Source organism: Neovison vison, chromosome 10, assembly GCF_020171115.1.
Source record: "Neovison vison isolate M4711 chromosome 10, ASM_NN_V1, whole genome shotgun sequence".
Classification (NCBI taxonomy): domain Eukaryota; kingdom Metazoa; phylum Chordata; class Mammalia; order Carnivora; family Mustelidae; genus Neogale; species Neogale vison.
In genome coordinates this window covers 15,166,146-15,192,192 of record NC_058100.1, presented here as the reverse complement: position 1 = coordinate 15,192,192, position 26,047 = coordinate 15,166,146, and the positions used below count along the sequence as shown (strand labels likewise).

At 35.0% G+C, this 26,047-nt stretch overlaps 1 protein-coding gene across 1 annotated transcript in view; it reads right to left on the bottom strand.

The window, feature by feature from the left end:
- The window catches only part of USH2A (usherin), a 689,941-nt gene that overhangs the window by 554,722 nt on the left and 109,172 nt on the right, over positions 1-26,047 (bottom strand). Inside the window, exons 11-12 of the mRNA XM_044266844.1 lie at positions 6,215-6,410; positions 2,164-2,805 (exon numbers count right to left, since the gene is read on the bottom strand). Coding sequence (XP_044122779.1) covers positions 2,164-2,805; positions 6,215-6,410 — 838 coding nt within the window. The remainder of the gene's footprint in view (positions 1-2,163; positions 2,806-6,214; positions 6,411-26,047) is intronic.

Sequence of the window (26,047 nt, the reverse complement as noted above, 5' to 3'; positions counted from 1 at the left end):
TAATGGTGAAATAATTTTTTGAGTGAAACTGGTAATGGTAAAATTTCAATAGTTATTAGTGTGGAATACAGTTATTTGCAGACATTCAAAATTCTAAAAAAATTACTTTTTTCTCTATAATCTTTCTTACAAGATACTGGAGTGTGTTCTCTACTGAATACACATATAAAATAAGAAAAAAGAAGAACACATAGGATTTAGGAAATGGGATCCAACAAAGGAGATACGTGAAAGAAATTCTCAGTAGAGCTGATGTATATACACATCTTCTATTGGTTCTGTTTCTCTGGAGAACCCTTACACAGATACTCACCTTAAAATTCCTGATTATTTCTCAGGTGTTCAATTAAACCACCTACTGAATGCATGCAATGTACCAGGAATTACATTAGTATTTTGACTATACACGTTAAATAAGGCAATCCCTGCTCTCAAGATACTGAAACTCTAACCAGGGACATAAGCAACTACCCAAATAAATAAAATACAAGAATGCCTTAAATATGGTAACTATTTTCATTAATAGGGATGATCTCCATTCTATATTTTTCTTAAAAGGGAGGACAATTTGCCATAAACCATGCAGAGAGAGAAACAGAAATGGAGTATGTCCTAAAGAGAGAGGGAGAGGGAAAGGAAGAGAGAGAAAAAGAGAGGGAATATGGAAATGATTGAATTAATGGACATGTATCAGTGGGAGATTTCTGGCTCCTGAGTTCTCACTGCATTGCTCCATATCAGGTTCTGTGGGACAGCCAGTGATAATACAGTCCTCATTTACACTGAAGCCAGTTCAAATTACTTTCTGGTGCATACATCTCAAAAAGAATTAACTATTTAGCTACTCCATCCCATCCATCCCTTTGGATTTACTTGTCCGTTGTGAAAGGAAACATATAGCTCAATCCTAAACTTGTTTCCTAGTCACGGCAAACAGGACTTCCACTGTACCCATTTCTGACAAGCAAATCTCCCTTCCGCTTGGCAGCACGATCCTTCTCGTTTCCACAGGTCTAGATAACTCAGAGTTGGTTGCGTAGACAGAATAACCATTAGCACATCTATTAAACAACTAATAAACATGTATATTCATTATGATGTTATGATAGTTTTATTATAAAGAAAATATACTGTTTTAGTTAGATCATATAAAGGCAAGGAGAAAACCATGAATAGGGTCCATCTTTCCTCCAGTTGGCAAACACTTAAAAAGGTAGGTGCAGTGAGACTAAACAGTAGTCTGTTTTGCAAATTTGGTGACATTTAAAAATTCTAGAGACGTCTAGGTGGCTCAGTTAGGTAAGCATCTGCCTTTGGCTCAGGTCATGATTCCAGGGTCCTGGGATTGAGTCCTGCTCATTGGGGGGGGCTGCTTCTCCCTCTGCCTGCCTCTCCCCATGTTTGTGTGCACTCACTCTCTCTCTCTCTCTGACAGATAAATAAATAAAAACCTTTTAAAAAATAATTCTAGATACCACTAGATAATGCTAGAACATACAGCCCATTTAGTGAAAACATTGGTCAGCTTTATTCAGAAAATAAGTTCATCATCTGAATATCTGGCATGGTATAGATAATTAACCCAAGTTTTCGCTTCTCTGGGAAACAAAATTTATTCTTGCTTTTATTAGTTCAGACTTTTTGTGGTTATTTGAAGGGAATTTACTTCAATTAGAGATATTAAGTATAAATTAGTCTTGATTATAAAATGTCTGATTGACTGCGATTCCTGTAAAGACTCATCCCAAATACATCAATAGAGATAGATATGCCAAATAATCTTGAACATATGGAATCGTTCTATCTGTATTTGTTGCTAATATAAATACAACAACGTTGTTGGAAGTAAATTTTTTTAGAAGTCCCAACCCTGGGGGTGCCTGGGTGGCTCAGTGGGTTAAGCCACTGCCTTTGGCTCAGGTCATGATCTCAGGGTCCTGGGATGGAGCCCCACACCGGGCTCTCTGCTCAGCAGGGGGCCTGCTTCCTCCTCCCCCTCTGCCTGCCTCTCTGCCTACTTGTGATCTGTCAAATAAATAAATAAAATCTTAAAAAAAAAAAAAAAAAAAAAGTCCCAACCCCAAAACAAAGAGGAATCATCCAATATGGGACAATGAAAGGAAAGTCACTGTGCACTAAACACGTAACACACTTCTCTCTTACCTGGTTGACAATGATTACACCTTCTTCCCTGCCGATTAGGCAAACACAGGCACTGGCCACTGATGGGGTCACAAGCAGTCCCAGGTAATGTCCCCAAGGAGTCACACTCACACATCTGGCAGCCTTGAAAATTGTCACTGGTCAGATTGTACCTGTGAGGCGCACACTGATTACAGTGAAGACCTGTTACTCCTAATTTGCAAGGACATTGTCCTGTTGATTTGTCACACAGCAGAGAGCCATTTACCGTCCCAGTCTTATCACAGTTGCAAGGCAGACAGAGGAAAGAATTCTTTTGCCGAAGGTAGAAGTATCCCTCCAAACATTGGTTGCATTGTCTCCCTCCTACCCTGGGCTTGCAGACACACTGCCCTGTCCTGGCGTCACAGACGGTCCCAGACAGGGATCCAGCCTCGTCACAGTCACAGGCCGTACAACTGGCAACGTCCAGTCCGTAAAAGTGTTCTCTGCAGGTGTCACACTGAGGTCCTTTGGCTTCTTTCTTGCACTCGCACTGCCCGGAAAGAGGATCGCAGATTTTGCTCACTGAGCCGTGGACATTGCAGTGGCAGGGCTCACATCCATCGTTGTTAAAACTTCGGAGGAATTTAAATCCAAAATTGCAGTGATCGCATCTAAGCCCTGCAGATAAAATTTGTTTAAGAAAGTGAAAAACGTGGAAATGATTCTATTCACGCTTTCAAGATAAACCACGCTCCTGCCAACATTGAACGCAGACACAAAATGTTCTCCCAGGGAATGCCATGGAGGCCTGGTCATAGACTCAAAATACAGTAATGATACTCACATGCGCAGTCATACGAAACTTTAGTTCCGTAACGTGCTTTATGAAATTTTATTCCTTAACATACAGAGAAATGCTCACTAGAAATGCTGCTCTCTTCCTCTCTAACAAATATGAAAACGATTATTTTTAATTATTTTACATTAACAAATGTTCATGGAAAAAAACAGGCAAGGAAATAAATTTTCAAAGCTACCCAGAAGAATTACATATTACCACATTACTTATTTTCCTAGAAATCAGATGATACACCAATGTTTAACACAATTGGAAGGTGATAGCTGTTTTTGTGTAGCAGAATATATGCTTCTGAATATCCCCTCTTTAAATAATTAATATAAATAAAACTTATCCAGAGCAGTTTTTGTTTCAATGCTTGTATATGCCCCTACATTTTATTATTTTCAATTAATATAAATTATGCTCTCCTTGGCTCATAAAGCAATCACATCGCTTGTCATATCGTGTGGTTCAGGACATTCCTCTTTAAACACGAAATAAATTCTGCTGTTACATTACTTCTATTTAAAGGAGTACATATATACATTTCACAAACAGAGAAAAATATTTTACGACCCAAACTTAAATCTCTGACAATTAGGTGAGTTTCAGACAGAGCATTAAGAGGAAAGAGAATAAAACAAACAATTTTGAATAGTAACAGTTAAGATGCAAAATATTCCCTTTAGATAGTTCCCACACACCTGACTTTAAATAACTGTCTACGTGGGGTTGAATCAATGGAAACATTTATTTCAAGCTATGATCGCAATAAAAAAAAAAATTAGTCCTAAAATAACAGTCAAAAACACACTCAGGAACTCATATGTAGAAAAGCATTTCTTAAACTGGAAGGAAATGCATAATATATATGTATATATGGATAAAAATTCAAGAACTCCAATGGAAGGCAAGTTCTTTAACAGTGATGAATGACTCACCTAAGGCATATCATTTAATTTCAATAAGGAAAATAAAAAAGGACCACTATTGCTGCAAATTTTAAAAATAACTGTATTGTTAACAAGAATTATGACTCATTTTGAACTATTAAAATTGGTCTACATGGATTCATATCATATCAGTTTTAAAAATATGCGCAGTGCTTATTTGAATATGCCATACATATTCCTGACAGGCAATCTATTCCTAACGATACTCGGGGAGGCCTACAGGGCATCACATTCGGTGTTAACAAGTGCAGGCGAGTTAGCACACTTGGCATTTAATTCACATTCTTCTCCCTTTTTATTCTAGATGAATGACCTACTTTAATAAAATTATTGGTGCTAATGTATTTTACTGGTGATAGAATCATTAGTAAGATTTAACAGTTTTGTTAACTCAAACAGTTTGCTTTCTGAAGCGTACACAACATACACCAGTATTTTTGGCTTTTTTTTTTTTTAAATTAACAAGGTAAAATTGAATAAGGGTATTGGCTAATCCCATTAGGAAAAGAAACCTATATATATATATACTTACCAAGTTTGTGTTTTTATTCAAAAGGCTGCATGTGCAGAAATAGCTCTAGAAATAATCATCTCAAAATGATGATTTAATCTTCAAAAATATATGTCTTTGTATTTTCCTACAGAAAACTATCTGGATCAATAAGACACAGAGATGGCAGGGAAGTCATAACACATTCTAAATAAAGAGCAAATTTTGATTTCCCCCTTTTCTTAAGATCAGGGATTCCAACCATCACAGGAAAGACTTCATTATTACAGAAAAGTAAACATTTCATTGTCGTTATAGGTCTGTCCTTGAATTTTGCTTTCCGATCATGAATTTAAAATATATTTTATATTAAAGGACAAAGGATGACACTAGATTAAATTCAAGGGTCTTGGAATTCATTCAGCATCACAGATAACACTTATAAAAAGATACACTGCTCTTTACAAGTTACTCCTTCCTTTTTTTTTTTCCCCAAAAAGTTAGTTTTTGTATGCTTGAAATGCATAGGACAAGTATATCAGAGATTTTGATGTAAACTTTCTTTAAACCAGAGAAATCTTGTGTCATATCATTTACCATGTCCGTATTTTTTTATTAAATTAAAATGAAATGCTTGTCTGGCTGAATTGTATAAAATGAGGTATATATACCTACGTATAGAAAAGATAAGGAATTAGGTTTAGACTCACAGAACTGTAATAAAAATGTTATTCAGAATATGTTCATCTGTATATGTATTTGTATGTATTCGTGTGTGTGTGTGTGTGTGTGTGTGTGTGTGTGTATGTCTGCCGGGCATGTTTTCATTATTACAAGGTTCAGGTTAGTGTTAGAAAAACCACGGAACACTTGGTGTCTTGAATGACAATAGAAAGGTACAGGTCTTTCTTAAACTTCCTATGTGAACCAAGACATGTTCCGTTAAAATATAAGACTCACTTCATCAGGAAACTTTCCTCTCATAATATTCTCATATATCAATATTTCAAAGTACATTATGTACATAGTGCATTTTGGGCACTTGATAAATTTTGTCCTTATGTGGCTGTGGTTCCCCTCAAAAATGCTGGATGTAATAAATTGCTATAATCAAATCTAATTTCTGAAAAATACCTGTGGGAGTAACAAACAAAAAAGCGGGTCTTGTATAAAAAAATGATAAATAACACTGAAGGTAGCTGTTTATTATAATCAGCTTGGCACTGAATTACAAAATTAAAATTATGTGGCCCTTTATAACTAACCCTACCAATACACATGATCTGTGGAATTATGTTGACTTATTTTGCATTTCATAGGAACAGTTCAAAGAAATATAATAGAAAAAAATGGAAAGATTTATCACAAAGGACCCTGTAGCACAGAATATTTTGAAAAAATCCATTTATTTTGGTCTATTAAGAAAACTAGCATGGAAATGATTTGCTTAGAACTCATTAAGTGTAAAACATTTTGAAAAAGTACTAATTTTCTAAAAGAAACATCTATGCAGTAAGCAAATTATATTTTTCTATGACTTATTAGTATGGGACCATGTGAACTAAGGCATCTACAGAATAAAGAAACTTCTAAAGGGTTGATTAAACTAAGCTTCAAGCTGTAGTTTGAGAGAATTATTAATTTAATCATTTTTAGACAGTTAATTTCATCCAAATTGTTTTTTTTTTCCCAGCCTGCCTTGAGCAAGGAAATTTGCTTTGCTCTTCAGTTAAGAAATCAAATAGAGAATTTTATTCCAGATGGTAATAGAGATGTGACTGTAAACTTTTGCATTACACATACCAATAACATTTGCTTTGCACTTGCACTGGCCTGAATTTTGGTGACAGGTAATATCTCCATCCACTGTCCCAGAGGTACTGCAGTTACAGGAGCTGCAGCCATCAGGATCCGATTCTCGTAGATTGTAGAATCCATTTTGGCACTGATTGCACTGTCTTCCAGACACATGTCTCTTACAATTACACTGGCCTCCAATCTAGAGGAGATACAACATTTTGTAGAACGATGAACGTATCTATTTTTAGATAATTTGCTCATTAGGTACAAGACAGGGAGGGAGGGAGGGGGAAAAAAAAAAAGAACTTTAAACAGACAAGAAGGTAATAAGGTACGTTTCCTCCTGACACAAAACAAGGGAAGCTTCAGCAGGGTGAATATATAGAACTGAATGAAAATAAACCCCGAAGAAGTCAGTACCATGGGACTAAAAGGGAAACGTGGAATTAAGCACTGAGCGCCACAGAAAGAAATCAAAATATAGTCCTGTGGAGATTGAAAATAGAAAAGAGCCGGCAGTTAATTTAGTCTCACGATTTTACCTCTCTGTTTTTTTGTTCCTCTCATCTACTATCTCATCGACCCAAACTTGCTTGATACGTGGTGCTTAAATTAAGGATGGATCTTTCTATAGTAATATCATCCCATCAAGGTCTTAATGTTTAAAATAAAGTTCCTTGTTAATGGAACCCTTTGTGCCTACTGATAAAGAACTTGAGAACTTTTTTTTTTAAAAAAAACAGTTCTGCTTTTAGGAATATTTTAGCATATTTATAGTTTATTTGTAACATAACTTAGTCATATTAAGTATAGTTAGCTGATTTATATTGTGGTAAAAATGCAAAAATGGTTATTTGTTTAAGAGCACAGTCAAGTAAAATATCAGCTGAAAAAGAGTATTTTTCTTCTTCAAGCTCCTGAGAATGAAATACACAAAATATAGAATGCTTATCTACTATATGCATAAATAATACTATGGTGGTTAAAAAAAGATAATTAAGAGCCTAAGCTTTTCAGAAGGGAACATATGCATGTAAAATGTGAAACTAATATGAGAAATTTAAAAATAACTTAGGATTTGCAAAAGAGATGCCAATGTAGACATCAGATCAAATCTCCTGTAAAGTCACTGGCATTTCTTCCCCTGATTTCCTCTTACATGAGCTGAATCTAGCTCTCCACAGTTGGTGGCAGGGTTGTCCCCCAGGGAAGTAACCTATGTATAGAAAGGCATGGCTTGATTTACCTGTAATCACAGGTATATTCAAAAAGATCAGTTTGGGATTCAGTTACAAAGATGTAAAAAGGGTTTTTTAAGGAATCTTAAGGAATCTATCACTCTCATTCTTCCTCATCTCAGGTATAGAGAATATGCTGGAATCATTACTTAAGGGTAAAATAATTGATGTGAAAATGTTCAGTACTCTGAAAAATAGAAGTGTATACATGCACCGGGTAGACTTGTATATTAATAATGAACCTCAGTGTCAAAGATACTTAGAGGTCCATAAAGATATGCAAAGACCATGAATGATCCTTTGTACCTTGCTACATTCCCCACCCCACTCTTACCCAGTCCATATAATCCAGATCATTACTCAAGATGGAGATTTGATTTGGTCTGCCAAAATAAGTGGCATTTATTAGTGGGTATGTGTAATATATAGTCATGAAAATCTACTAGGCCTCTGATTATATACTCTACTGCAAATAAGAGAATATGATTTTACTACCATTTCCTTAACCTAAAATATGTATAACACATAAATTATACTTTCTTTAAATGAGCCATACCTTAAAATGTGGCTTAGAAGTAACTTATAAGGGCTTTCTAGTTTTATGAAAAGTTTTATTTTAAGCAGTTTCTCAAAATTCACCTGAAAATACAAATTTACATCTGTACAACTCAGATTCATTTATTTTTTAAATATTTATTTATTTTTATCTTAGAGAGAGAGCGCACGCTCATGGAGGGTCAAAGGGAGAGGGAGAGAGAGAATCCTCAGACAGACTCCCCACTGAGCGTGGAGCCTGACACAGTGCTCTGTCCCAGGACTCTGAGATGACGACCTGAGTCAAAATCAAGAATCAAATACTCAGGGCACCTGGGTGGCTCAGTTGGTTAAGCAACTGCCTACAGCTCAGGTCATGATCCTAGAGTCCTAGAATTGAGTCTCACACCAGGCTCCCTGCTTAGCAGGAAGTCTGCTTCTCCCTCTGACCTTTCCACTCTCGTGCTCTCTCATTCTCTTCCTCTCAAATAAAATATTTAAAAAAAAAAAGAATTGGATGCTCAGCCAACTGAGCCACCCAGACACCCCTAGTTTCATTTATATTATGGCACATAAATCTATTTAAACTCTAAGACCCATTCTTGTCCACCAAGAAGTAGAAAGTGAGAAGGGTTTGCTTTTCCCCTTTAAAAATATACTTCCAAAATGTCAGATACAACATTTTTCTGTTTCTATGCTCTTTGGTAGAATACTTTTACACTAGCCCAATTAAGTAATACAGCCCTGAATAAGTCATGGGATGAAAGCTACAACACAAGGAAGATCGTCTTTGGTATTACAATAGCAATATGTGGTGACAAATAGTAGCTACATTTCTGGGGAACACAGCATAATGTACAGAGTTGTCAGATCACTTTGCTAAACATCTGAAACTAATGTAACATTGCACTCAACTGCAATAAACATAAATAAATGAATGAATGAATAAATAAGCAAATAAATACACACACTCCTGTAATTATTATCCCCCAGAAAGATAAGGTAAAAGCTATATTCACTAAAAATATAGAAAACAAAAACCTTAAGAAAGAAACAATCTGTGGAGGAAGGAATATATTAGGCAAAATAAAAATCTCAATAAGAGGATGGGAAGAGAAAGTTGAGAAAATTCTTGGGAAAGAGTCATAAGGATAGAGATGAAAACAAAATAAAAATAGAGCATTTCTAGATGGACAAATGTAGAAAAAAAACCATGAGGGAGGAGATTATCGAAGAATTAATACAAAATAAATAGTTTTCCGGACATGAAGCTACAGTTTAAAAGGACTCACCATGTGCTGGCAAAACTAATTGGCGGGGGTGGGGGTGATGGCAGGGAACAAAGCCAATGTCATGTACAATCTCAAAAAGCATTCAAATACTGGAAATATAAGGGACAAAAACTTCCAGAAAAAAATAAATCCCATATAAAAGAGCTACAGAATATCACTGAAGTGTTCTGCATTATTATTGAAACCCAGAATACTACATCATAACTTCCAAATTATGAGCAAAATTATTTGCCAATCTAGAATTCAATACTATCAGTTATCACCGAGGAAAGAATAATGACATTTTTCAGGTATGAAAGGATTTCAAAAATCTAACTGCCTCTCTTTGAAAGCTTGTGGGGGATCTGACTCCAGCAGATCAAAAAGTAAATGAACAAGAGCAACAACAACACAAGGCATGGGATCAAGGAGATGAAGATTCGGAAGCACCTGGCGAGTCTCGGGCTAGTAGCTGAGCAGGAGGCCTAGAAGGCCATTGGTCCAGACTAAATCCAAAGATGGAGCGTTTGAAGAAGGTGAGGCTGTACAGATGGAAAAATTGTACCTGGACGTGTAATTACAAATTTAAAAAAGAAAACCTTATAGATATTCATGTAGCAAAGGTGTCAGCATTTGGGGGGGAAATTAGGGACAGACATATAAAAAGCTAAGCAGATATAAGCAAAGGAATTATTCAACATTAACTATTAAATTATTTTATCTTTTTAAAATTATTAAATATAGGCAGAATAAAAGATTATGGATATTTTTGAAGATAGAGTCAACATGACTTGCCGGCAAATTATACATAGCTGCTAAGAGAAAGACAATTCAAAAACGATATTATGGCTTTTGACATCAACAACTGGAAGGACAGAGTTGCCATTAACTAAGATGGGAGAGGCCATGAGTGAAGCAGATTTGGAGAGAAATCAGGAGATCAGTTTGGGACACATTAAATTTGAGATATCCCTCTAGATATTGAGTATTTAATTCAAAATATGAGTGTGGAATTCACTTGAGTCTTGCCTGTGCGTTGACAACCTCTGAAGCTAAGTATCACCAAGGGAGCAAATAACAGCTTATTTATTAGCGTCAAGGGAGAACAAAGCACAGGCATCCATGCTGATAACGCAAGGGAAGGGAAAGGTCAAAGGCAGGCCCTGACTCACTGCAGTATGGCCTCTCCTTCCAAGTGCTGATGTCTACCCATTTGTAGCCTTCTCCAATACTGGGTTCCTCCCAAGTTAGAGCATGTTTCCCTCTTCTGTTATCCTAGAGCGTGTTATTGCTATATTATACCACCCTGCAATTTTCTAGTGTCTAACTTATAATTATATGCCTCTCTGAAAAATACCTCTTCTCAGGGTATGGCTGTACGCTGTATGGCTCAGCAATCAAAGGGCCATAACCTTGTGCACCTTTCTACCACCCACGGATCCAACAGGATGCCTGATGCATAGTAACACTTATAAGTGTTATATAAGGCAGAGTGCTATAATGTTGTATGTATTTTTTCCTATTTATTTATTTATTTAAAGATTTTATTTATTTATTTGACAGAGAGAAATCACAAGTAGATGGAGAGGCAGGCAGAAAGAGAGAGGGAAGCAGGCTTCCCGCTGAGCAGAGAGCCCGGCGCAGGACTCGATCCCAGGACCCTGAGATCACGACCCGAGCCGAAGGCAGCGGCTCAACCCACCGAGCCACCTTATTAACAAATAATCCTGTGAGGAAAATAATATCCGAAGGAAAATTACATGACTTTTCCAGGACCTACCTTAAATGGAAACCAGGAGCTTGATGTATGGTTGCAATCCTGCCTGCTTATGTGCTATGGGATCAAGCCTTAGAATTTAACACTTGCTCCTGTTCCGTCTCAACTAAATGGTTTAATTTCCTTAATCACCTGGATGTGGCATAATTACTAGTCAAAGTGTAAGCTATTCTCTGGCCCCTAAATCTACCTAAATCTTAATTTGTCTATAAAATGAGCATAATTATACCTACATCTGCTGTCAGGATTAACTGATATTGTTAATATAAAAGTATCTAGTATCATCTTTGGATCACAGTAAGGACTTGAGAAAGATAAGGTATCATGATTACTATGTATATTTCACATTGGTATCAAACACATATAGTAAATTCATCAAATGACTGAGAGTCAAACTTTTTTCACCCTTCTAGAATACTTGTTTGGTACGTGGCACGCAGGCACCTGCAAAGTAAAAAGACCACTCATTTGCATCCTGAAAGATTTGGATGTCCTCTCCAGCTACATAGCCTCTTTTCTGTTCCTTGAACACATTAGGGATTTTCCCACCTTAGGATGCTCACAGAGGCTGCCTCTTCTGCCTATGACTCTTCTCCCAGATTTCAACACAACTAACTCCATCACGTCCTTCAGGTCTTAAATGTCACCTTCTTGATGAGACCTATCTTGACTATAGATCTGAAACGGCAGGTCCCTTTTTTAAAATGCCACTCCCATGGTGTTCTACACTGTCCAGTTTCTTCCATAGCACTTTACTTAATAAATAAACTTATTCTTACATTGACTGATGTTGGTCTTTCTCATGTACTCCCCAAACCCCATTATAATGGAAGCACGGAAGAGTCATTTTACCATTAGTGAAAGGAATGGCACTTCATTTTGCAGAAGAAACCAAACCTTGGACAGACAGGCAGTAAGTGTCCTAATGCCTAAATCTACGCTCATGGCCAATGTGCTAAATTCACTCTGCTTGTGATAAGTTATAAATCTAATGATAGCAGCAGGAAGTCAGGGTAATGGCCTATGCCTGTGAGGAGAATCAGGCAGGCATTCTGGTTACTACCATTTTGTGAACTTCTCTGAAGAGCACTGATGTTTGCTAATGGCTGCTATACATTGCCTCGTGACCACACTTAGGACCTCTCCATTTTGGACCACACTGCAAAAGCCTGCTGTACCGGGCTATGTAGAAATGGTAGATACACACAGTCCATTGTGTGACAATTCAAACAATGAATTTGACAGGGATATTTGTGACAGTTGAAAAGAGTAAGATTCTGCAATAATTGTCTTAGCTTTCTCAGCTCTCCTTTCCATTAAGAGATAAAACTGCATTAAGGTGAATTCAAGGCACTGGATAACTCCTATCTGATTTATTTTGTGTTTAAGGAAAATACAAAGTATGATTTCAAAAGTAATAAATTAGGTGAGCACAATCAGTATATAGCAGAGGTTCTCTGTAATACACATTATATTTTAAGTAATCTAAAACAACACTTCTAAAACAGCAGAAATATATGTCTTCCTATGTACTCATCTGACTGGCGGTAGAAAAAATATCTAATATGCTATAGTTTACATATTCTCATTGAACTCACCAAAAGCCAATGAGATAATGCTGATGTTGCCAAGCAGAGTAAAAATTTGAAAAGCAAACTCAAACGTTTAAGAACAGGAAGTCTGCCCTGAAAATTAAAGTCGATTTAGAGGGTATTGTTTGAATAGAAAGGAAATACAAATGAGGGCAAAAAAAGACATCTTTTAAGCATTGAATATGCTCTTCAGAGCAGTCTTTTTTTTTTTGTAGAAACCAGACTTTTCTTTTATAGAAACTCTTTAACTTGTATTTTCCCTGTTGAGGAACTCATGCATTCACATAGTTATTCAACAAACGTTCGCTCATATATAACTATACAACACGGTATGCATCTTGTAAGTTGCATAAGGTCACATTACAAGAGAAATACCTCTCGGTTCCCATCACTTCTTCCCTCAGAATTGTCATCAGTACCCAGCAAGTACATATAGAATGATTCCAATGTATCTCTTCCTTTCCCTTAATCTATTTAATAAACTATCAAATTTTCATCTACTGCAATTCTGGTAATACTCCTGTGGAATTTTTAGGTGAAGTGGATTCTGAAAATAAGAGAGCATACATTCTGTAAAAAATAATTAAAATCAAAGTCATTTTTCTTTTTATTATCACCAGGTTCTAGCAATTCTACATAATGCTTCTGATACATTTCTCCAGTGGGGTGGACCACGTCCATTGCCTCCTCCACTCTAGGACATCAACCACTATGTTACTTCTGGGCTCATGGAATTCTGTATTTCCCTGTTGCTTACCTAAGAAAGTCCAAATTCCATGAGGTGGCTTCAACATGCCTTTTTAATCATTCATAACATCTGGCTGGAAATGTTGCACAAGTATTTGTTTTGTAGCTATGTGGGTCTTTTCCTTTTTTCATTTTGCACTACATCTGACTACTGTTAGGACTCTGATTCGAAGTCGTAAGAGAGAACATCCTTGTTTTGTTCCTGATAGACTTGTTTTAAATGGTTTGTCAGGTTGTGGGATGAGGGTCAGATAGCCCTCACAAAATGACATGGCAAGTAAATACTTCTCCTAGTTTTTTAAAAGGTTATGTAGAATTGATAGGATTTATTCCTTTACATTATGAAAGAATTCACCAGTGAAGTCATGCAGGCCTGAAGTTTTCCTTCTTGAAAGAGAATTCTGAAATTTGAATTTTGATTACAAATTCAATGTCTTTAATTTGTATGAAGTAGTTAGATTTTCTATTTCTTCCTAGGTTTATATGAATGTTCTATTTCTTCTTGTAATAGTTTCATGTTAACTTGTCCATTTCACTTAGATGTCAAATTAGGAAAGAGTTATTCATGATATCAATGATTCATGATATCAAGGTGCTTATAGAACATGCTGTAATGTCCCCCCCCTTTTTTTACAATTTCTGATTTTAGCAATTTGCATTTTCTCTCCTTTTTATTGATGAGTTTATCAATTTTACTAATCTTTTTAAGAAACTAACTTTGAGTTTGTTCATTCTCACTACTGTTTGTCCAATTTCTGTCCAGCTGACTTTTCAGTCTCTCTTTCCCCCTTACCTCTACTTACTCTGCACTTCATTTGCTTATTTTTCCTTTCCCCATTATCAATCTTCTGGCTGAGAAAGTAGTCAGCTTCACATTGATGCCTGGCTGCTTACCTGATGAAGAATCATTTTGCCATTCATTCCCACTTGTCTTTAGGGCCTCTTTTTCAGTTTCATAAGAGAATAAAATTACCCATAAAGAACCGAGTTTGGATAAGTATAGGAAAGGCTGAGTTAGTGCAGTTGGGCATTGTAGTGGGTAGGTAAAAAGTGGGGGAGGGATAGGCTTTGATGGATAAAGTAGGTTAAAAAGAGAGGAGAAAAGGGAGCCATCACAGAAGAAGGTAAACAACAGGAACTTGCTTGGGCTTGCATTTTTCCATGTGCTTTATATGTTTAAATTAGGCAGTGAAAGTTGAAACAGACCCCAGAGGAATCAGGGGCAATAATTATATGGCCACAGAGTCCTTAAGTCTTTCCAAATCCTAACATACTGACAGAACTAAATAGCAAAACTAAAAACAAAACAAAACAAAAAAGCCATTAATAATATTTATAAACAAACAAACAAACAAACTAGGTGACCAGCTATCCACAGAAACCCCCAAAAAGTAACAAGTGGGAAGAAACCATCAAAGTCACAAAGAACTGCATGATATCACTATCTGTGGGAACAAAAGCAGACAGAAGTCACAGAGCACCTGACTTTTGAAGGACCTAAAAACTAGAGAACCCAAGGTGTACTGTACTGATTTGAGAATGGGCAACCAAATCTGAAAGGGGTTTCACTGACCCAACAATAGTGATTACAAGAGAACTGCAGTGGGAACTAAAGTGTGGAGTAATCCAGTTTCCATGATCTCTCAAAACAGACTAACCAGGGAACACTTCCTTGGCAAGCCCCCACACTTAGGAGAAACTATTGAGAGTGGATGGGCACAATTGATGGTTAATACAATACACAACTAAAAACAGAAAATCTGAAGTCAAGATGTGTTTATCATTGGCAATGAAAAAAAATCTTTACAAAGTTTCTCTTAAAATAACAATAGTAAACAAGACATTTACAGGAAGATAAATTTAATTCATTAGTTTCCGTTTCTCCTACTTACTATTATATACATCTTGACTAGCATTGTGCTTGGTACATCATAGCATGCCCAAGATATATGTTTACTGATTAAGGAAATTAATTAAAGTCAGTGGTTATATAGCTGAAATGTATTTAGGAGATACTGTCAAATATAACACGAGTCATGAAAATCACAATTTCTACTCAATTTTGGTAGAGAATTAGTTAAGACTATAATAGATTCTTATAGACTACCTGTCCCAAATTCTTCTTCATTCAAATAAAAAAAAACTATATATTCATAGTTTTCAAAATACTCATCCTCATCAAGCAAAACCACTTTTAAATACTGAAAATTTTGGAATACACAAATCTACAACATATGTTCCGTGTATTCCAAAATTGAGTTCTTTGATTATCCACAACCAAATAACTGAAACCTATAGAATTAAAAGTCCCTGAAGGTTGAGCCCAGAAATCTTCATTTTTAAAAAGTTACACTAGAGATTCTTATGAACACTAAGATTTAAGAACTAGGGCTTGAAGTACTTGCTACTTAGTCTATCACCACACTAACTCAAGTGGTCCTTGGGACTCAGTCTTACTCTTTTTAGTTCTTAGTTATGCATCTCATTAAATTGTTGACAGGGATCACTGAGCATCAAAGAAACATCATCTTGCCAAAATGAGTCAATATTGAAATATTTGTGCTACTAATAATCTGAATGTAAATTCTGACAATAGATTTATTTTAGCATTTTTTTAAAAAGCATTTATGAACTGTCTAATCATTTGCAGCATTTCTTGTACTTTTAAGGAAAAATACATCTATCTACCCAACCATCCATCCATCCATCCATCCATCATCTAACTATGACTTGATCTTTATAAAGTATATTCTCCTGGCCAGGAACTAGCTCAGCTCTAAGATGTGGACCCTAAAATCTACTACATATTTCTAGTATATATACTTCTTTTCTTAAGCTTCTAACACCTTAAGAAATGTCCACATTAATATAACAGGCTACTTTCATAAGATACTCATTTCACTTCAGAAATAAAGAAATGAATCTGCAGTGGTTTCTGCCACATATAAATATCTAATCACGAATTAGAGAATGCCAGGTGAATAATGCACATGATAGTACTTGTTTCCATTTAAACATTTTGTGATCCTGCTGTGTAGCATCTTGCTCAGTGGTCGAAGATACTCGTTTGAGAAAAAAGGTTTCTACATTGGTGTAAAACCAAGATGTGATTTCTTTTCCATTCTACAACGTCTATCATTTGTCAGGTTGGTATATTTTTATAGCTTCCTTTCCCCTCCAAAAGGCATTTCTGAGACACTGTTTTCCAAACTTACGCACCATGATCTCTAAGGAGTAGTGCAAAAAGGTAAAATATTGAAGCACGGTCAAAGTCACAGTAGGCATGGAATACATTTGAGTGTTCAAGATGGAGAGTGGACAGAGGCTCCCCACACACTGTTGCTCCCAGCAATGTTACATACTTGAATGATTTTAAGAGGAAATACTATAATTATAGTCCTTCTAGTTCTCAAAGGGGTATAATTTCATATTGCATCATTCTTTTTTTTCTTTTTTCTTTTTTGGTTTTAGGTCTCTTTCACTCAGAGATTAGAAGCTATAACTTGTGAAAGATGCACTCAGTATATGCCACCATGTTAAATTAGAACATTTCGTAAATGTCATCTGAATGGCACAACCATACAGTATAGTCTTATTGTATTCTGCTATAAAATTAATATAGTTGTTATTAACAAGATGGTATTTTGACTTTATCAAAGTGAAATATCTCAGCATTTAAAAAGTATTTACAACATGAGTAAATAAATTTTCTATATCTCTAGTTAATGGTGTATAGAAATATGCTGTTAGGAAAGTTAACTTCTTTAGTTTAATGATCATTTGCGTTTTTATTTTGGTAAAAGTGATCAAAGTTGCTGTGAATTTACACAGTAGAATGGCTGCTTACTATTATGTTAGTTTGTTGAACCGGTGAAAAAGTAAATCTCAAATACACTGAGAAGAAGATGTCTATGTTAGATGATAAAGAAACTAAATAAATCGGGCCTAAAAGGAAATACCTCTACACAATATTCAAAGTAGTTTATGTGTAAGATAATAAGCTGAATCTTTGGTATAAACCAAACACTAGGGAACTATATTACCTCCTCAGTATCACCAAAATCTCCATTTGAGAATTACATTGGTTCCAAGAAATTAATTTGCCAATTATGTACACATTTTTATTTCCTGAATATTTGGAATTTTTTAATAGTTAGTATTAAATTGGTAGGATTTGGAATAATGATCCTGAAACAAATGGATGTGTTTCCGTCGTACTTCTAGATAACGTTTGTAAATACCCAGAGGAGCAATCAGCTGTATGTTCCTCTTCTGGGCCAGTGCTGGGAGCAGGTGTTTTAGTAAGACCCAGCATCTCTAACCTCAAATAACATGAGTTTTGAATTTCTATTCTACCCCATTATTACTTGCGTGATCTTGAAGGAGTTACCTAATCTCTCTGAGCCTCTGTATCTGTAACTCCACAAGGGATAAATTAATAACTCCTTCACTAACTTTGGTAAGGACTGAATAAATTGACTAAAAGTGCTTCACATAATCCTTCACACATGCCAAATGTATAACAAGAGGAACCTATGAGATTTTACAGACTAGTTTTGTCCTCATGCATTTTAAGCAATATGTCAACTACCTGACAATCTGTTTTACACATTTCAAAGTGTGGCCCTCTCCTACATAGCACAAAAACTTCATGCAGGGAGATCAAGGTGGAGACCAGTCCTTCAGCTCTCCAGGAGCTTAAATATTCCCCAGTCCTGCATGACGCTGAGGAACCTAGGGTCCTTGCCACTGGTTCACCTTTGATGCTGGGAGTGCATCTGACTCTGGAAATGATTAGCACATTAGTCTGGCAGGAGAAGGGAGGCTGCCTATAATCTGCCCTGAATGAATCAGTGTCATAAACACACACACACACAACATCAGTGATGTAGTAACTGTCTTTTTAAAACAAACTTACCATACCTTTATCTATATTCATATCTAAATAAATAAATGTTTTCACTTCTTAATCATAACCCCAAAAAGAAGATAGACACATCTGTAGAAATACACACACACACACACACACACATCCATCCTATGGTGGTTACCATTGCTAAAAGTCTTAAAATACTCATATTTTGAAACTTCTTTAAAATCTATGGTGCCTATGCACTATTGTTCTTTATGCTTTTCTCTTCGTCTGGGAGCACCTAGAGAGGCCATGATTATCTTTTCATTCACCTGTCCCTGGGCCTTCTTTCTTACATGCTCAAAAACAAGCACTTTCACCTTGCATGCAAGCTGTTCTCCTCCCACCCATATTTAGTCCCCTTTTGCTGACATGTGCCAACACAGTTTTAGCAGACCAGCTTCCACTGGGATCTCTGCCACTAAACAGGGTTTACCCCCAGGCAGGCACTGCCTCCAATATTAATGGTCTGATAACCCCAAGGTTCTGATGAGGTCCTAGATTCTCGGGGTTTCTATTAAACAGAAGCTACTATGTCCTATATGTAGAAGAGAACATCCTTCTAATTCTTGGGCTACCTTCTGTCATGTGGACACTGAGCAGAGATGGCTGGCTCTTCATCAAGACCCTTTTTCCTCTTTCAGAGTACGCAGTTGTATTTAGGAAGTGGCTCCCTAGCTGGGGGCAATATTTTTCTACCCTTCCACATAACTATTGTAGGCATGTAATTAGCTCTCCTCAACAGAATGATAACGGAAGTGATGTATGCCTTTTTTGGACAAAGACCTTCAGGAGGTGAAACTTATTTCTCCACATTGCCTTTTCCTTTTCTAAAGGAAGGCAGAGCCAGACAATGGAAGTAGGCTATGTCCCTGAACCATCTTCTGGAGGAGAGCCACCAACCAGCTGGAAACTTGGATAAGTTCTGTGAACAGGAAATAAACTCCTAGATTGGCTGGACCACTAGCAATTTGTCATATCTGTTAGTTTATCCTAACTACTATCAAGTAGTAAAGCAATGGACCTTGTATCCTATTATCCTACACTCGTTAATTAAATCAATATTCAGCATCCCTGCCAATTCTGTTTTCACTGTTGAATCTAGCCCTGGGGTATTATTATTTGGTCACGTTTTATACTGTAACCCTTGGGAGAAGGGAATTCCCAAGGAGATGCCAGGTGTGTTCAAACCTATGTAACTCAAAGTAGCCTGAGGGTGGGAACCTCGGCTCACTTATAGCTCCATCCATTTTACCTCCAGCAAGTTTGTACGAGCATTTATTGATAGATCAGATCCATGTTTCCCCTGTTTTTCCATTTATACCCTACCACTTTTGTTCTTATCCTTGGCATCTAGACCTCTACATTCTCAGATTATTCAGTTAATACTCAGCTTTCCAGTAGCAAGAGAAATATTATTACTCATCTCTCCTTAAGTCTCTCAATGAGAGACCACAAATTTGTCCAAGTTTTCAAGTCTTTCTTTAAGTTCTAGATAAACTTCCCATCTTTCATATCCTTTACTATCTTAATGTTTATAGCCAATATCCATACATCACACTATTCAGGGTCACACTTTTCACAGACTGAAGAAATGTGTACATTATTTCTATTTTTATACCTTAATATGTGGGTAACACAAAATATAAGGTAATATATTTCTGGAAAATTCACACAGTGACTTTTGGACATGTTGTGGTAATTGATGACAAATACGTAGTTCTGAGCAGATAAGAAAGCACTGATGAACTGCAAGAAATGGTACATTATGTAGAGAAAGTGTATTCTGCTCCATTTTTAAAATGTATTTCCTTGAGAATTATCCCTTTGGCAGAACAATCAATTTTCGTGAGTAGGGTCCTTATTCCTCATGACTCCATCTTCTTTGGGTCGGACCTGGAAATACTTCCTTCATTGATGCCTTTCCATTTCTTTTAATTCATTCCAACCCCTAGTCTCCTGCCTTATTAATCTATTTTTTAATGTCTCTTAATCATCTTTCTCTGTTCTGGCTCTATTGCAGCAGTCTACCGATGCCTTATTGAGCATTACAATCAACCATTCTTCTTTCTTTTTATATAATTACAACTATATTTGCAGTTTTCAACCAACTTTTAGATTCCCTTACTGGTTGTTTCCCCCCCCCCATTTTTTTAATCACTTAGTTTAGATTCTAATTCTGAAGACACAGCTTAGAGTACAATTCGACTATAATTTAACAGAAGCTTGGTTGTATGGAAAACCTAGAAAACCATTTGCTTTTAAGATAGGAATCAGAAGACAGAACAGAAACCCATTCCTGTCCAACTGTATACACTTATGCATAAGGACGCATTCATGTTTACCCCCTTTCTCTCTTACACACCTACATCCCGCTTCTTTTGCGTATACATCTTTGAAAGTGTTTTAGCAACTTGGTTATTAAAGAATGGTCCATAGATCAGCCACAATGGCAACACAGGGGGACTTCTACAAATGCATATTCTTGGTCCTCAATCCAGACTTCCTGAATTAGAATCTGCCTTCTTAAAAGACATCTGAGATATTGACAGGCACATGAGAAGTTTGAGAAGCACCGCTCTGGGTGATCTCCCCCGTCTCAACTGTTACAGTTTAACTCATGGTTTCTCAGATCCAAGAACACATAAAGGGCAGGGGCAGAGAAAGGGTGGATTGGAGCCAATTTGCTCCCACCTAGGATAAGGAGCAGACTGGGCTCTCTCTCTATAGATGTACATTAAGAATGAGTTCATAGACTCTTTTCCAATACCTCAGAATGCTTTTTTAAAAATTATTTTTATTTTATTCTATTTCTTTAAGCATCATCTGGGTATGAGGCTCTATCTAGTTCTTATAAACTTAAGTCATAGTACATGAGAAAAAAAAGAAAGAACAGCCAATTTCTAACTCAGAAAAGATGTCAAGTAACTCATGCACTGACTTCAAAAGAAACAAGAAGGAAATTCAGTTACATCCTGGAAAACTTGCATTATAAGTATCTGTGCTAATAACCAAGGCTGGTTTTAAGATAAATGCACCTACTTTTCCCCAGCATAGTGAATTTTCATCTTTTTTTTAGCTCACATACAGCTTTTAGGTCTGATGAAGGTACTGAAAACTCTTCCCTCACGAGTTTTTCCCTCAACAAACAAATACACAGACACATTACTACATAAATTTAAAGTTATATATGGATGGCCTAAAACTTATCCATGGTAGCGCAGGGATCCAAGGACTCTATATTAAGGACTCCACAATAATAGCAATGACTCTTTTCCATTTTCCCCTCTCCTATTAATATTAATACTATTGTTATGCTTTAAATGTTCTATGTGTCTTGACTTTGGCATCTGTATTTTTAGGATTTAGTGACTCAGAGCATTACTTCATGCCATTCTCAAGATCTTGGCACTCACATGAGGAAGAATTATAACATTTCTTATGGAAGAATAAGGCAAACATGCCATATCTTATGAGATTGGATTGAGTTTCAAATGACAACTGCCAAAGGGAAAGTTCCCTTCCAGAACACAGAGCGCACGACACCGTCACTCAGGCCATTTGGGGCTGGCTTGATTCCTAAGTTATTATAACAAAATGAGACTTGAACTACTGCCTAATTTCCTTATATGCTCCCTAATATTATTAAGGATTGCAATCGCATGAATTTTTAAAATGTCCTTGAATTCAATTTTTCAGTTTATAATTCTGACATTGTTGACAACTTTTTTAGTGTGTGTTCTGCTATCCCACTGAAAATGACAAAAACTCACATTTTTAAGAAATCTTTTATTAGATTATTTAGCCAAGATGTATTTGACACTATATTTCCATACCTAGTAATAATCCATATTCTTTGTGTCTGTACTTAGAACATAAGAAAATAATAAAATCAAGGTAAATATAAATGTGGTTTAGAGATAGTGTGGTGGTTTTAAATTCACAAAACCATTCTATCAATGTGTCTTCTCCCAGATTCTTAAATATTCCTCTCTGTCTACATAGCATACTCAATAAAAATTCTCTTTATTTCTGTCTGACTATAAAAATTACCAACAAAGCAAATTAGGGAGAGAACAAAGTAAAAAGGAAAAATGTTTTCAAAACAAAGAAAATTTGTTAACATTTTAAGGTATGTTTTTCCTTTTATTCATTTTTAAACTAGATTTTTTTGTACATGGAAAATACTATATGGAAGTATCTCTGATAGAGCTTTTTTCCCTCCTGTCCTTAATCCCACTCCTGAGATCAAAGTACATGTTGTAATAAATGTCAGTGTTGTTTTTCTTCTTAGCATGGAATATATCTCATTGAGTGCGTATACCACATTTATCCATTTATCAGCTAATGGACATTTGGATTATTTCTACATTTGATTATGAATAATGTAGCAATGAATGTTATAAACAAGATTATGTAAGGATATATACTTTCATTTTGTTTGGGTATATACCTAGGGGACAAAGTACTGGGTCATATGGTAACTGTACATTTAATATTTTGAAAAACACAAGACTGTGTTGTGATGGTGTGAAATCGTAATCTAACTTCATCTTTTGCATATGGATATGAAATTTTCCCAACATCCTATGTTGAAAAGATTTTTCTTTCTTCATTGACACCCTTGTCAAAAGTCAGCTGAATGTAAAAGCGAGGATTTATTTCTAGACTCTCAATACTATTCTAGTGATTGATCGCTTTCTATCATCTATCCATCCATCTACCTCCTTAAACCACATTACATTGTCTCGATCACTGCAACATTATAGTAAATTTTGAAATTGGAAAGTGTGAGTCTTCCAACACTTTTCTTTTTTGAGATTGTTTTGTCCATTTTTAAGTGCCTTGAATGCCCTTATAAATGTTGGCAAAGAAGCCAGGTAAGCTTTAACAGGGTTGTGTTGAATCTGTAGATCATTTTGTAGAGCATTAAAATACTAAGTTTCCAACATATGAACATGTATGTCTTTCCATTTACTTATGTCTTTAATTTCTTTCAACAATATTTTGTATTCTTCAGAATATGTTTTAGACTTCTTTTATTAAATATATTCCTAAGTATTTCATTCTTTTGATGCTATTTAAATAAAGTTGTGTTCTTAATTCCAAGATTGTTCATTGCAAATGCACTGATAATACCACTGATTTTTGTATATTGATCTTATATTCTGCAACCTTGCAGAACCTTGTTGTTTATTGGTCCTGATAGCTTTTTAATTAATTCCTTGGAATTTTTTTGCCTACAAGATTATGTTATATACAAACAGAGGTAGTTTCATTTCTTCCTTTTCAATGTGGATGACTTATATTTCATTTTCTTGCTTAATTTTCCTGGTTAGAACTGACAGTACAATGTTGAATAGAAGTGATAATAGGGGACACTGTTTTCTTTTTCCTGATCTTAGGGAGAAAGTACCCAGTTTTTCACTGAAGTATGGATGTATTATTTTTAGCTCTCCACTGGTTATTTTTTGGAAAACTAAATAACATACTTAATACACCTACTGACTTTCTACTTTAAAGATAGAGACAATAATGCATGTTAAGTCTCTTCTATTTCTCCTTTTTAATTCATCATCTTCAAATTTATATCTATCATCCATGTACAGAAATTCAACTTTTTATTATTTTTGTTTCATTTTATAGCCATTCTGTCTTCTATTCTTTGCCTATTGGTTGAGATTTATATCCAATATAAACAAAATTGACTGCCATTTTGGCATATAAATATTATCACAAAACAAAAAAATTGATTTAAAACATAAAAATTCAGCAAGTATTTAATTAAAGAAAACATGCTTCAAGACTGTAAAGATCACAGATTCTTTTAAATATATTTTGACTTATACTTACTTCTTTGTATCATAACTGTCATTTCTTGTATCTAATGCTGCCCCCTCTTTATTGCCTTTTCATTTTCTTAAGAGATTCTTTTGAGAGCAAAAATCTTAATGTTGGTGAGGTCTAGCATATCAGTATTTTTCTTTTATGGATTATATATTTAGTGTCATGTCTAAGGACTCTAAAAAGTCCTAATGTCCCCCCAATTTTCTCTTTTGTTATGCCTTAAAAGTTGTATTTGTTTACATTTTACTTTTTAATCTTTAATTCATTTTGTGTTAATTTCTGTGAATATGCAGTGTTAGAGGTTCATTTGTTGAAAGACTCTCTTTCCTCCACTGAATTACTTTCGTACCTTCATCAAAAATTGGCTGATCATATTTATGTGGGATTTTATCTGATTCCTCTATTCTATTACATTGATTTATTTGTCTATCCTTCCCCAACACCACACAATCTTGATTAACCTAACTATATAATAAGCCTTGCAATTGGGTAGAATGATTCCTCCCATTTTATTCTCCTGTTTAAAGTTATTTTAGTTACACTGAAACTTATATGCAAATGTTATATTTTATCTTTAATACACAAATACAATAAAATATTTAAAATACTGTATAATATTTATGAAACACTATTTCTAAAATATAGTATCTTATAATATTTCCGTATAAATTTTAATGTCCTATTATCTATTATCTACAGAAAGATCTTTTGGGGATTATGATAGGCATTTTCTATAATAACTTGTATATTAATTTGCAAAGTATAACTTGTATGTTACTTTGTCTGGTTTTGATATCAGGATAATACATACTTTCATGAAATGAGTTAAGAAGTCATTCCCCCTCTTTGATTTTGCTCTAATAGATACAGACCTCATGTTAATTACTCTAAATTTTTGGTAGAATTTTATAGTGATATCATTTCTTTTTTGTAAATTTTAAATTATGAATTAAATTTCTTAATAGTTGTAGGGTTATTCAAATGATTGATCTCATAATGGGTGAGGAGGCAATTTATACTTTTTGAAAAAGTGTTCCATTTCACCAAAGTAGTAAAATGTATGAGTGTAGAATTGTTGGTAGTTATTTCCTTATTATACTGTAATGTATGCAAGCTGTGTAGTGATACTTCTTATTTCATTTCTGTTACTAGTAATCTGTGTTTTCTCTTCTTTGTCAGTCTTGGAAGAGGCTTATAATTTATTTATCTTTCCAAAGTTCCATTCTTTTCATTGATTTTCTTTATTTTCTATTTAAATTTTATTTTATTTTTAACTTAATTTTATTTTTTCAGTGTTCCAAAATTCATTGTTTTGATTAGTTTTATGATATCATTTATTCTGTTTGCTTAGAGATTATTTCATTTTCTTTTCTTATTTCCTGAAGTGGAAATTCAGATTATTGATTTGAGACTTTAATTTTTCTTAAGCTAGTACCAAATGGTATAAAATTCCCTTGTATCACTGTAGAAATTGTCTTTGTTTTTTAAATTTCTTTTTAAGAAATCATCTTTGTTAATAATTTTTCTACTACCCAGCTTTCTAATAAGACATACCGTTCTTTTACTAACACACTATAGGCCCTCCGAAGTTTTTCAAATCTTTATTTTGGCCTACTTTATATTTGGCTTTTATTTAATGTTAGAGCAGTTTTTAATGTATGCTGAAAGTTATAAAACCAATATATTTTGCCTTGAACTTAGTATCTTCATTCTTTAACTTAATTTATTTTTCTTTAACTAGACTGTGAGCCAGTACATTCCTAGCCAGTACATTTTCAATTATTTACAAGGGAATATGTAATTATTAAAAATTAATACAATCATTGAATTGATTCTTTAAAGTAAATTTGTCCTTTATATATTGTTATATGTTAGTATTATCAGAACAAGTAAAAAGCTCCAGCTGATACCACATTTA